The sequence below is a fragment of the Ceratotherium simum genome, chromosome X (genome assembly GCF_057802395.1).
Source record: "Ceratotherium simum simum isolate JZ-2026a chromosome X, ASM5780239v1, whole genome shotgun sequence".
NCBI lineage: Eukaryota > Metazoa > Chordata > Mammalia > Perissodactyla > Rhinocerotidae > Ceratotherium > Ceratotherium simum.
Window position 1 is genome coordinate 30026076 of NC_141940.1, and position 13859 is coordinate 30039934.

General features: G+C 44.3%; 1 protein-coding gene across 10 annotated transcripts in view; it reads left to right on the forward strand.

Moving 5' to 3' along the window:
* Positions 1–13859, forward strand: part of SEPTIN6 (septin 6) — a 64074-nt gene that overhangs the window by 17929 nt on the left and 32286 nt on the right. For all 10 annotated transcript variants that reach the window (XM_087426604.1, XM_004442271.3, XM_087426599.1 and 7 more), the window contains exon 3: positions 3538–3733. In XM_087426604.1, the coding sequence (XP_087282730.1) occupies positions 3538–3733 (196 nt within the window). The remainder of the gene's footprint in view (positions 1–3537; positions 3734–13859) is intronic.

A 13859-nucleotide genomic window follows, 5' to 3' on the forward strand; every position in this document is an offset into this window, starting at 1 on the left:
AGGACTAATAGTAGTTTCTACCTCATAGGCTTATTGTAGGGAAAAAAATAAAGAAATATGTATAGGGCTGGCCCCGTGGCTTGGCGGTTAAGTGCGTGCGCTCCGCTGCTGGCGGCCCGGGTTCGGATCCTGGGCGCGCACCGACGCACCGCTTCTCCGGCCATGCTGAGGCCGCATCCCACATACAGCAACTAGAAGGATGTGCAACTATGACATACAACTATCTACTGGGGCTTTGGGGAAAAAAAGGAGGAGGATTGGCAATAGATGTTAGCTCAGCGCCGGTCTTCCTCAGCAAAAAGAGGAGGATTAGCATGGATGTTAGCTCAGGGCTGATCTTCCTCATACACACACACAAAAATCTTCTTTAAAAAAAAAACAAAAAGAAAGAAATATGTATAAAGTATTTACAGTGGTGCCTGGCACATCATAAGTGCTCCAGAAGCGATAGCTATTATTGTTGCTCTAACCTTTTCTTTTTATGGAAAAGGAGACTGAGGCTCAGAGAGGGGAGAGGGCTCGCCTCAGGTCACACAGTCATTTAGTGATAACCTGGCTGAGACTCTGCATTTCATCACTTGCAAGGACTTAATTGTACAAGGTGCTAGAGGATGCTAATATTAACAGCATATGGGGAAAAGGACTAAGCTTTTCTTTATTACAGTGGTTTTTAACTCAGAGTAGAGAGGTCAACATCGGACTATCCCAGGGAGTGTAGTTTGAAAAAGTATATTTCATATTACGTGTTTTAAAATGAAATTCTTTTTTAAAAAACCTGGTGTTTCCAGAATACTATTTACATTAAGCAAAGTGAGATGAAATCCTCTTGGCTGATGGAGCTGACTTTAAAAGGGTTAAGAAACCCTGCTGTCCACTATGAGGAGGGAGGAGGAGAGAGAAATTGACCCCTCGGGACTCCTCAGGTTTCCTTCTGGAATCTAATTGCCGAGTCCCCCCCTTCCTGCAGGGGTGTGGAATCTGCTGACCTGATTCGAGTTAGGCCACATGTGTCCCCCCACCGCATAAATACTGGGCCCAAGGCAGCATGAGAGGAGACAGCATCCTAGGCTCAGGCTGGGTCTGTGCCAGCCATTGAGAGAGGGCCCCCCCAACTCCCAGGCTCCACATTGATGGAAAACTGGAACGGGAGCCCTCGATAGCCATGGGAGGAGCCCACTTGATTTTCTGCCCTCTTCTCATGTTGCATTTATCACGATTCCCTAGACACCCACGGGTTCTTTCCTTCCAGACGTTCATCATTGGGCATCTAATTTCCACAGCCCTTTTGTGCTGGCAGGCATGCATGTGGTCATTTTCCCTGCTGCTCCTCTCTGCTGCCCTGCCCTGCCCAGCCCTGCTGCCGGGCCTCCATTTCTCCAGCTGTGCAAACAGGGTGGGGCCCCTCAATCTGTAGTATTGCTCCTGAGCCCTCCGTGTGAGCCTCGTGCTAGGCCCTCTGGGGAGTACAGGAAGATGCCCCATCCCCTGATCTCTGAGGATTCTTAGGATCAGGGAGGCAGGGAGCTAGTTCTGGGTGCTGGGGAGACATGGCCTACCATACTCTAGGAGCTGTGGGGCATTCAACAAGGAGCTCATGGAATGGAAGAGGGGGCGGAGGTGGGAATGTACGCGGAAAATTCATTAGGCACATACAAAGACAGGCTAAAATGTAGCTCGAACCTCAGGGCCCAGTGGGAAGGCAAGTGAGGGTGAGGGAGCCACCCTTGTGTTCCCGCCTCAGAGGTGCTGGCCCTGTTTGCAGTCGAGCTGCACCCCCACCTTGGGCGAGGAGAGGGTGATACATTCCGTTGCTTGGCCAAGTCTGCCACCTCCCACGGCAAAGGCCCCACCTCACCAAATTTTTCTTGGCACCCAAATACTTCCTGTTCCTTTAGGGAGGAAAAAAGGGCCTCTTCTGGGAGAATCTTTGCTGCTAATTGGTACAGCAGACCCTGGCTGGAAACATGATCCATGTGAGGAACCATTTCTCTGCACCCTGGCAATCAAGCCCGTTAGTCAGACCTGGCTATGAAATTGGGCAGGGGGAGGAGTAGCCAGGCTGAGTTGAATGTTTTCCTTGTTCTCTCTCTCTCTCTCAGCAATCTCTCCATGCACAGAAAGTTCTCATCATAGACAGATATTTTAAAAATCACCTTCTGCATTCATAGCTCATTATTCAGGATAAAAGATGCATGGAAGATGCAAAGCCAGACACACCCAGAGGGTGGAGGGGAGACAGACCATTTGTAGTAATGTGTTCCGCAGCTCTAACCTTAGTCCTGGACGCCTTGCCTGATGTGTGCTGTCGGTCACAAAGGAGGGTTTGCCAGTCCAGGATTTGCCTAGTGCCAACCCACTCCCAACTGGGAAGACTTCTCAATGCTCACATCTCAAGGGTTGGGGGTGGGGAAGAAGAGGGGTGATGATAACGGAATAGCAGGGTAGCCTAGGTATTCAAAGGGCAGTCCAGGGTAATTAGCTACTGAATCTTCTATTCCTGGTATTTCTGAATCACTTGCGGTGGGGTGGGGACCGAATACAGTCTGGATCCATGGAGATTATAAGTGGCTATAGTGCCCAGCCCAGCTTGTGACCTCATATCAGATTCTTGCCTAACTCCCATGCCACCAATTTCCCTCCAATGTCCTCATTCCCTGAAGACTCCTTGGCTCCTGGCAGTGGCTTGCCATCCCTTGGGTGTCCCGAGAATAACCTCCAAAAACCTTCACCAGTCCACCACAGCCCTTCCCCCACTGCCTCCCTGGTGTCAAGGTCAAGACTTTTGAAATTCCTGTGGTTTAATTTATTAGTATCCTGCAGCCTGTTAGTTAAACAAACAAATGACTGGTTTGTTTGAAATTGAAGGGGAAGAATAATAATTTGTGGCCTGATAAATTCCCTCCTCATTAGCTAAAAATGGTCTCCCCACGGGGATACACATCCGGGCATCTGCAGAGCACTTTCTGGCAGGGAGTGAGGTGGGGACTGAAAGGAGAGGATATTTATTTGACAGAGGGCCTGCTGTCCCTTTCTTTTAAAATTTAAAATAGCCCTTTAGTTTTTATTACAAAAGCTATACATGTTCCTCATAGAAAACTTGGAAAACACAGGAAAGCATAAAGAAATAAATGAAAACCACACATAACCCCACCACCTAGCGATAACCAGAGATATTATATTTCCTCCCAGTCTTTTTCTAGGCATAACTCTACCTCTCCATCACCGCCTATAACATAGTTTCTTTTTCTGACTATAAAAGCAATGCATACTCAAGTAACACAAAAAATATGAAGAATTAAAGGAAAATTACCCCGACTCCACTATTCTGAGATGCCTACTGCTAATACATTGGTGCAGTTCCTTTCAGTCTTCTTCACTTAACTGAGATCAAACAGTCCATGGAGTTCTATATGCTCTTCACTTAGTGTTTTATCGTGTACATTTTCCCATGTCAATAAATATGCATCTGAAACATGATGTGTAATGGCTGCATGGTCATTGTATGAATGGACCATAATTTATCCTTGTACTTTTCAGGAGAGACAGGTTTGGGCAAGTCTACCCTCATGGACACCCTGTTCAACACCAAGTTCGAGGGGGAGCCAGCCACCCACACACAGCCGGGTGTCCAGCTCCGGTCCAGTACTTATGACCTCCAAGAGAGCAACGTGGGGCTGAAACTCACAATCGTTAGCACGGTGGGCTTTGGGGACCAGATCAACAAGGAGGACAGGTAAGAAAGGCAGTTGGGAGGGGAGGCTGGTGGGAGGCTACAGGGAGGAGCTCACCATGTGGGTCCTGCCTGGACCTCTTAGAATGGCTTGGGCAGGCAGCACGTACCTCACAAGCCCCGCCTCCACCCAGGGTCCCTGTCTACAGCAACTGTTCTGCTCCACATCCTTTGCCAAAAGAAGGGTGTCTTTCTGGTATACAAGGGTGAGGTCTCCTTTCCATTGAGCTCCTACCTTGTGCCAGGTACAGCTGTGCTCTGACAATCTGAAAAGGAATGACTTTATCTCTGCCCTTGAAGACCGGTTTTAAGCAAATAAGTTCCATCGAGTATGATATGCCCTGTAAAGGATAGGGCACAAGAGGTAAAGGACGAGTTACAATGAGAACATGAAGGAGAGAACAATCGGTTCCATGTGGGGAGGTCAGGGAGGCCTTGACAGTGGAGGTGCCCCCTGAGCAGCCCCTCGCAGGATGAACTATTTTGCCAGACAGACAAGGGAAGGGAGGGAAGGACATTCCAGGCAGGAGTAACTGCTGTCCAAAGGCAAAGAGATGTGGACAGTTATGGCATGTTCTAGGTAACTGCAGAGTGCTCTGTCTGGCTAGCCCAGAGGCAGAGTTACTGTGAAGCTAACAAAGCTTAAGCTTCAGGGCTCTCACTTGCACAGGCCCCTTCCAAGGCTGTGTAACTAATTTTTAGTTATAATATTGAATTATCTTTCTTGGAGGGCCTTCAAGTTGTATAAGCTTAAGGCCTCACAATACCTGGGTCTGCCCCTAGGCTAGTGCTTGGTGTGAGCTAGGGGAAAAGTAGGGAAGATGAGCCTGAAGAGGTAAGCAGGAGCCAGATCATGGAGGGATTGATAGAACATGCAGATGTGGAGTCACTGACAGGTTTTAAGAAGTAGACTGATGTAGTCAGATTGGCCTTTGAAGAAGGTACTTTGAGATAGTATGGAGGTAGGCTGGAGGATGGGAAGACCAATTAGGAGACTATAGGACAATTAGATTGAGGCCAGGTGTGGAGATAGGGAAGAGGAGACAGATTTGATAAATATTGAGCAGGTAGAATCAACAGGACTTGGTAGAGACTTGGTGTGGGGTTGTGAAGGCAAAAGAATACTCTAGAATGAGGCCCAGATTTCTGGCTTTGGAGAGTGGACAAATGGTGGTGGCATTCAGTAAGAGAGGTAATATAATAGAACCAGCTTTTAAAGGAATCAGCTCTGTTTTGGACATGTTGAGTTTGAGCTGTCTGTGGACCATTGAGAGAAATGATGAACTTCAGTGGTAGGCAGCTGAATATACAGGGTTACAGTCAGGAGAGGGTCTGGGCTGGAAATATAGATTTGGGTTACCAAGGTATAGGTGATATGTTCCCACTGTTGATATGTGTAAGATTACCCAGGGATCAGAGTCGAGCGAGATAAACACTGGGCTAAAGACAAAAACCTTGGGATGTTAAGTCAGCAGATGGAGGAAAGTCATCCTGAAAAGCAACTGAGCGGGACTAAGCAGAGAGGTAGGAGGAGAGACTGGGGGTTAGAGAATGGTATGTGAGTGGGGGGTAGGATGAGGCTCGGAGATGAGGATATAATGAGGGCTAGGGTTAGGGAGGGGGTGGGGTCAGGCGCCATCTGCATTTAACTAGAAGTCACATGGTTGTCACATGTGTGTGCTCATCTCAGAAAAGGCCATTCATCATTTTGAGCAGTGTCTGCTCATCCTTCGAGGATTCTCTTGCTTCTTAGATGAACTCCCATATTCTCCTATTTCTCCCTTGAAGTTACAACAGCCATTCTCATTTCCTTATAATGAATAAATATATTTAACTTCTTAATAATTGAACTGAATTCTGTTTTCCATTTGGAATTCCAGATGAAAGACACCTCTGCTTTTTAGTGGCTTGCTTATTGTGCTAATCTTGTTTGGTTGAGAATAAATTAGACCCTGGGGCAGGGGGTGTTTGGGTCACAATATGAGGGCTTAATCTCAGCTGCAGATTGCTTGGGATCTCCTCAATTAAATTTCTCCCAGTTCTTAGTAACATCCATTTAACATATCTAACATTGGAAAATGCCTTGGTAGTGATGGTTTGGGAGGACTGAACTGATACGGCCCCTTAGAGGCTAATCTACTTCCATTATATTTTTAATATCCTTACTGTTTTTCCTGATTATAAATATGATACATACTCATACAAAATCAAATAATACCAAGTCAAATAAGTAGAAATGAAAAGCCTCCCTGAAATTGGGCTGGGGAGCAGGGGTGGAGTAAGCTCCAGGGATCTGTAATAACAAGCAGTGTTTTCTCCATAGTGACAGGGCCATTTGGGCCCAGATATGTCAGTGCAGCTGCATTGAAACAGAGCATCAGAATGCCCTGCTCTACCCAGGGTGCATGTAAACTGGGAAGCGCGGCGACTAAGGCCAATTCCTGGGGAAAGCCACAATTTAAAAGATGCTGGAGCAAAAGTAACCCAAGAAGGAGACTGAGAAGGACGGGCTAGAAAGGGCCGTGCTTAGGAACGCAGGCTTCGGTCTCAGACAGACCTGGGTTCAGATCCCATCTTGCCACTTATTAGCCCAGGGATCTTGGATAAGTTGTTTTGTGTTGGTCTCAGCCTACCGATAACCCATGTTACGGCTGGACCTAACCAATGTTGCGGCTGGACCGGCCCTTGTGGTTCTTATTATGATTGCAAGATGCCCTCAGCAATAAACATTAGGGAACTTTGGGGAACAAAAGGTTTATTACTCACAGGTCCTGGAAAGCACATGGCTCACCTAGGGCCACGCAGTGAGGTCACGAATAAAGAAACAGAGAGAGCACATGGACCTGGGTTTCTGCTTTTATTGGGGTCAGGGTGATGGCCTAGAGGGAGATGGCCTAGGGTCTTGTGGGATCACTCTTTATTGGTGAATTTAAAACATAAGAGAGGGAATTTAAAGCACGGAAGGGAAAAAACTAGGGCCCAAAGGGTCAGTTATGGAAATCAACCAAGATTTCTAAAACAAAGGAGCCTGAGGGGAGGATGTGGCCAAGCTCTTTCTCTTTATGTGGCTGGCAATCGGTTTATTGGAGTTAGCCATCTTTGAAGTGGATGCCTCTGCAATCAAAGCTCAAATCCAGCACTTGGGTTTTGAAAAAGAAAAACCAAGTGCCAGGGCTTACACTACAACAAGACACTTAAATTCTCTATGCTTCAGTTTTCTTACCTGTAAAGTGAGGATGATGATAATACTAATATCTACCTGAGAGGGTTGTGGTGAGGCATACTTGACATGAGTGGCATATGAAATGCTTCAACAGTGCCTGGCTCAGAGTAACTAAGGAACAGAAAATATTATTATGATCATGACTTTTATTGGTAGAAGAATCAAGGGAGAGTTGTCTCATGTAGCATATGGGAGGGAATAAGTGGTGTCCAGGGAGATAAGAATTGAAAAATATCCATTGAGTTTGGCAACATGAGGTCATTAATAATGCACTTAGAAATAATAATTCCAGAGAAATTGTGGGTAGAAGCTGGACTGCCATGAGGGAGTGGGAGGTAAGTAAAGGCATCAGAATGGCAAAAAGAGCAATAGAACAGAAAATGAATTCAAGATCAAATTCATGTTTATATGGGAATTTAGCATATGTAAGTCAGCAAGGGAAAGAATGGACTATTCAAGAAAATGTGCTGGGAAAATAGGCCACCCATTAGGAAAAAATAAAATGAGACCCTCCCACACAAACATCATTCACAAAAATAGATTCCAGTTGGACTAAAAACAAATTCTAAAAATATAAGGAGAAAATATAGGAGAATATTTTTATAACTTGGGGGATAGAGAAGGCTTTTCTAGTCATGACACAAAATCCAAAAGTCATAGAAGAAAAGACTGGCAGATTTAACTTCATTAAAATAAAAAAAAACACTTTGTATATTGAAAGATACCATAAACAAAAACAAAAACAAACTACTGATGAGGAGAAAATATTTGCAACCTATATAACAGACAAAGGATTTTTCTAAAATGTAAAAAGAGCTTCTACAATTCAGTGAGAAATAGACAATTGACAGAAGAGGAAATATAAATGACCAATCAACATATGAAATGATGCTCATTCAACTTCACCAGTGATTAGGGAAATGCAAAATGAAACAATGAAATATATTTTTATCCATCAGATTCACAAAATAAAAGATAAAAAATATAATATCCACTAACACCAGGTAATTTCATTCATGTTGCTGGGAGTGTAAATTGATACAGATCTTTTAGAGGGCAAATTTGGCGGTATCTATTAAAATTTAAAATGTGGATACCTTATGATCCAGCAGTTCCACTTTTAGGTATATAGCCTAGAGAAACAATTACACATGTTCATGAAAAGCATACAGAAAGGATGTTCATTGCAACATTGGTTATGGAACAAAAACATTTTTTAAACAGCCTAAATTTCCACCACTAGAGCAACTAAATGAGCTATGGTATGGAATTGTATTTGGCAGCCTAAAAGAATGAGGTAGATCCACATGTATTTACATGGACATGTTGTTAAGTGCAAAAAAGTTGTAGAATGATACACAGATCACGATGCCATCTGTGTAAATCCGCCCCTTCCCAATCAAACAACAAACATTTCTTTTCCTGTCTATTTATGTATATAAATGCATAGAAAGAGGTCTGCGAGGAAAATCAACAGACTGAAAATTGTAGTTCCCGCTGAGAAGGGGAGAATAAGTACATGTATTGCTCGTGTAATTAAAAATAAATTTTTAAAAAGGGATGAAGTTTTAAAAAAGGAAGCAGATAAGGTGGGTCTAGACTGCTCACTTATAAAGCTTTTCTGAGCTGAGAAAAAAGATAAAACAGTGTCCAGAGGGAGGCAAGGAGGTCAGGTCAGGGGTGACTTTTTTTTTTTTTGGTGAAGAAGATCAGCCCTGAGCTAACATCTGTTGCCAATCCTCCTCTTTTTGCTTAGGAAGATTGGCTCTGAGCTAACATCTGTACCCATCTTCCTCTAATTTGTATGTGAGATGCCACCACAGCATGGCTTGATGAGTGGTGTGTTGGTCCACGCCCGGGATTCGAACCTGCAAACCCTGGGCCACCGAAGCGGAGCACGTGAACTTAACCACTATGCCACCAGGCTGTCCCCCATGGGTGACTTTTTTGAGGATGGGAGAGATGATGAGGGCTTGAACAGGAGTAGAAGGTTCAAGGACAGAGAGGAGAGGGCAGATTGAGAGAAAAAATCCACAAGTCTTAGTAATCAAATTGGTCTGGGGGATCTAGTTCAGTTTATAAAATACTAAATGTCTACTGTGTGCCAGGTACAGTGTGAAGTGCCAGGGATACTAAGAAATGAGGCACAGTCTTTATTTCAGGAGCCACAGTTTAGTGGAGGGGACAAATCCATATACAAATTCTACATAATGTGGTGAGTACAATAACAGAGGCATGTGGAGGGGGACTGTGGGAACAGGAAGAGTAGCAAGTGGCCAAGCTTGGTGGTGGGAGTATAGGGTGGAGGTTGCTGAAAGGGGAGAGGAGGTGATCAGGAATGGCTGAGCTAAGTCTTGAAGTCTTATAGGATGAGTACAAGTTAGCCAACTGGCATATAGTGGGTATTCAGTACACATTCGTTGAATGAATGAATGAATGAATGAATGATATATACATTGATGAGAAAAATAAAATAAAGAAAATACCTCTAAGTTTTCATTCTAAACGAAGAGTATCCATTGCACGTATTAACTAGGATGCTGGTGAGGGTAGAAAACAGTCTACAATGTGTTGAGGAGTGAATGAGAAGTAAAAAATAAATAGATAAGCGAGAAGATTATTCTTTCAACAAAATCTCCATGTACCCATTAAATATTTATTGAGCACCTATTTTATGCCAGGCCCTGTGGTAGGTGCAGAAGACAAACTTGACTGCTAAGGGAAGAAACGACATAGGGCAGTAGTTTGGGAGAAATGTGTGGTTGAGGAGGATTGGGTTGAGGAAAGTTCTTTTTTTGGGATGGAGGAAGACTTACACACATTTATAGGTTGAGGGGAAGGAGTCAGTAGGAGGTGAGAAGCTGATAGAAGAAGCAAGATTCTCAAAGAGCCTGAAAGGAATGAGATCAAGTGCCCAAGGGGTGATGGGCCTTGAACAGAATGGGGGACCCTTCATCCTCAGAGACTAGAGGGAAACAGAGAAGGGTTGGATCACTTTTAGAGCAGAGGGAGTGAGGCAGGAAGTTGGGATAGTGTGAGCCTGGTGGCCTCAATTTTGTTGGTAAAGTGGGAGGTAAGACAATCTTGTGAGAGTGAAGGGGTCATGAATAAGTTTTGGAGCCTGAGGAAAGTGGTGAAAGTTTCGAATGGTCAATGAAGGCAATGGGAAGGGAGGCAATCGAGGCCGATTAAAGGGATTGTCGTGCTGCTCTAAAGGCCCATATGAGGTTGGAGGCCATGAATTTGTAGTGGTGCCAAGACCCATAGTTTTGTGATTGCTTCTACCCAACTTCAGCAGCAGTGGTGTGTGAGCAGAGAAAGCAGATCTTGACATTTATTCAGCACAGCAGTTTTGCCAGGCAAGTAGGGTGGAAGGCAGGGGTGCAATGGAGATGAGCATATTGATGAAAGAGTAGTTCAGGTAGTCAATTATGGGGTTCAGCCTGGGCCAAGAAGATGAGGCCAGGAAGGGGCTGATATCCTGTGAGACAATAGAGAGGTCAAGGTACCAGAGGACTCTGTGAAGTGAAAGATTGGGTTTAGGAGGATTGAAGGCATAAGAGAGCTGGAAAGATGAGAGGTTGTGGTTGGATAGTGGGGTGTTAGAGTGAGGATGTCTTGGGTGAAGGTGGTCTGGCTAATGGTAAGATGTGTAGGGTGGTTGAAGTAGAGGGAGCTGAAGGTTGTGAGGTTGAGGCAATCAAAGAATCAAGAGGATGAAGGGTGATGGATTGTCCACAAGCACATTGTAGTCACTCAGAATGGGGAGAAAGATTGTGGGTCAGGTGCCACCAGAAGAGGATGGAATAGGTCTCAAATGAAGAAAGGGTTTTACATGGAGGTAGAGGAGTAATGTCTAGAAGTGGCACTGAGGAGCTACGTGAATTCCCACCCCACTGGTGCCAAGGTACACAGGGTGTGGGAGAATGAGAAGCCCACACTGGAGAGAGCTGCCAGGTAATGGTGTCCTCAGGGTTGTGGTGTCCTCAAGGGAGAATTAGGTTTCCATTAGGGTGAAGAGGTAGGCAAGTTCTACGAAGAGGAAGATGATATAGGCCAGCACCTCTCAAACTTTAATGCTGCGTACAAACCACTGAGGCTCTTGATAAAATGCAGATTCTGATCCTGTAGGTCTGGGTTGGAGACTGGAGATTCCGCATTTCTAAGAAGCTCTCAGGTGATGCTAGTGCTGCTCGTCAAAGGACTACACTCTGAGTGGCAAAGATGTAAGCAATTTTATCATGGTTCAGGGGTTTCCAAGGGCGTAGTGGAAATGTTTTTGAAGGAGGAGAGCTACAGGAGGATGAGCCCATGGAGGAGAGACCAGAATAGGGGTGAATGTAGAAGGAAGAAGAGGTGACTGTAAGGATGAGGAGGGAGTAAATTAGCTGTTGTCACTTTGGGTATTGTTCCAGTAGACCTGACCTTGTGGTATCTTGGCTTTAGTGCCTGAGATGGCTGTGTTCAAGTACAGTGTCTGTGATCAGGCCTTGTGGGCTTCCAGCAGGAGAGCCTCTGATGGCCGTGTTTGCACAGAGGACTGGCACATGGGAGAATAAGGAGACTAGGATGACCTCCAGGTGTCTAGGAAGTGTGATAGGAAGATGGTAATAACTGAGGCCATGGGAGTGAGTGAGGCGTAATGTGCACGGAATGTGTAGAATGACAAGAGAAGATGGTCCAGGATGGAACCTCAGAGACAAGCCAAGAATTTAAGGTAAGGCCAGTGAGAAAAAAGAGTTACAGAGGCAGGAGATAATGGTGGTAGTGAAGCCAGAGGACAGTGTTTCAAGAAGGCACTGGTTAACATTATCAAGAAAGAAGACAACTGAAAAGTGCTCATTGAGAGGTAAAATAATTATTTTTCTATAACATGACTGTTTAGGAAACCCAAGGTAATCAACTGGAAAACAATTCTAATGAATAATACTTCAGTAAGGTGGCCAGTTGCAAAATAAACATGCCAAAAGCCATAGACTTCTTATCAACCCACAATAACCAATTAGAAATCATTATGGGACAGAGGAGGCCATTCACAGTAGAAACCCCTTACTGTACCCTGCCCACAAGACTCTATGTGATCTATCCCCTGCTACTTCGCTTGCTTCATCTCTCTTTTTTTTTTTTTGTGAGGAAGATCAGCCCTGAGCTAACATCCATGCTAATCCTCCTCTTTTTGCTGAGGAAGACCAGCTCTGAGCTAATATCTATTGCCAATCTTCCTCCTTTTTTTTTCCCCCAAAGCCCCAGTAGATAGTTGTATGTCATAGTTGCACATCCTTCTAGTTGCTGTATGTGGGACGCGGCCTCAGCATGGCTGGAGAAGCGGTGCGTTGGTGCGCGCCTGGGATCTGAACCCAGGCTGCCGGCAGCGGAGTGCGTGCACTTAACCGCTAAGCCACGGGGCCGGCCCTGCTTGCTTCATCTCTTATTCTTGTTTTTATTGAGGTGAAATTAACATAACATAAAATTAATTATTTTAAAGTGAACAATTCAGCGGCATTTAATACACTCACAATGTTGTGCAAGCACCACCTCTGTCTAGTTCCAAAACATTCTCATCACCCCAAAAGGAAACACATTAAACAGTAACTTCCCATTCCCCTCTCCCTTCAGCCCCTGGTAAGCACTATGCTATTTTCTTTTGCTGTGACTTGACTATTCCAGGTACCTCACATAAGTGGAATCACACAATATTTGTCCTTTTGCGTTTGGTTTCACTTAGGGTGTTTTCAAGGTTCATCCACGTGGCAGTATGTATCCGACTTTTCTTCCTTTTAATGGCTGAGTAATATTCCACATTTTGTTTATCCAGTCATCAGTTGATGGACATTTGGGTTGTTGCCACCTTTTGGCAATTGTGAATAGTTCACTGTTCTTCCTTGATTCACTAACTCCCAGCTCCCCTGCCTTCCTCCTAGTTCTCAAACTTGTCAAGCTCATTTCTGCTTCAGGACCATTACATTTATTATTCCTCTGTCTGGAATTCTCTTCTCCCAGGTTCTTCATGACTATCATTCTCATCCTTGCAGCTCAAATGTCACATCTTTCGAGAAGCCTTCCCTGAGCACTGTATTTAAAGTAGCTGAACCCTCAGTCACTTTTTATCCCATTATCCTATTTTATTGTCTTCATAGTACATATCACTCTCTGAAATGAATAAGAAGTAGTATCTAGACCAGGGGTTGTATGTGCCTTTGGCCCCCTTAGAAATCTATTGAGGCCTACGGACTCATTCTCAGAATAACATTTTTAAATGCCTAAAATACACCAGTTAGACTAAAAATACAGTTACCGAAATATTTTAAAATTGTGATTTAGTAATCCATATCCTTCTCTATTAATTCCTAAAATAGTAACGTTTATATGCAGGTCTAATAACTATCATAATTTGGAAGTAGTGATAAGTATAAATGCTATTTTGAGATCTTTGCAACAACTGTAATAGGAAACAAAAATATTGGGGATTTCTGTTGGTTATGAAATCACAGGTACTGCTAAAACTACTGTAGATTGTTACCTCCATTTGTACCTGAAGAAACTGCTAAACTTCAGTTTAAGCTTAGTGAAAATGATGTGTTTTTTTCCTATCCAAGTTCATGGGTCCTATGAGTTCTATCCATAGATGCGTTGGAGGTCCATGGACCCCAGGTTAAGAACTCTTGCCCAGGAAAGTAAAATATAAACAGTAGTGACGAGGAGGGGGAGAGTATGCTGGAGCTGGGTTTTGTAGGAGATGGAATAGATCATAGCAAGTCAAGGAGTAATGAGCTAAGAAGAAAGCTGCCCTCTCTACCTCTCCATGGAACTTGGGTGTGAGAGATGTAGAAATTTCCAGTTGAGAAGGATATGAGGGAAACAGTGTCTTTGAGGGAGAATCAGGCATCACTTAGAGGAAGGTGGCAT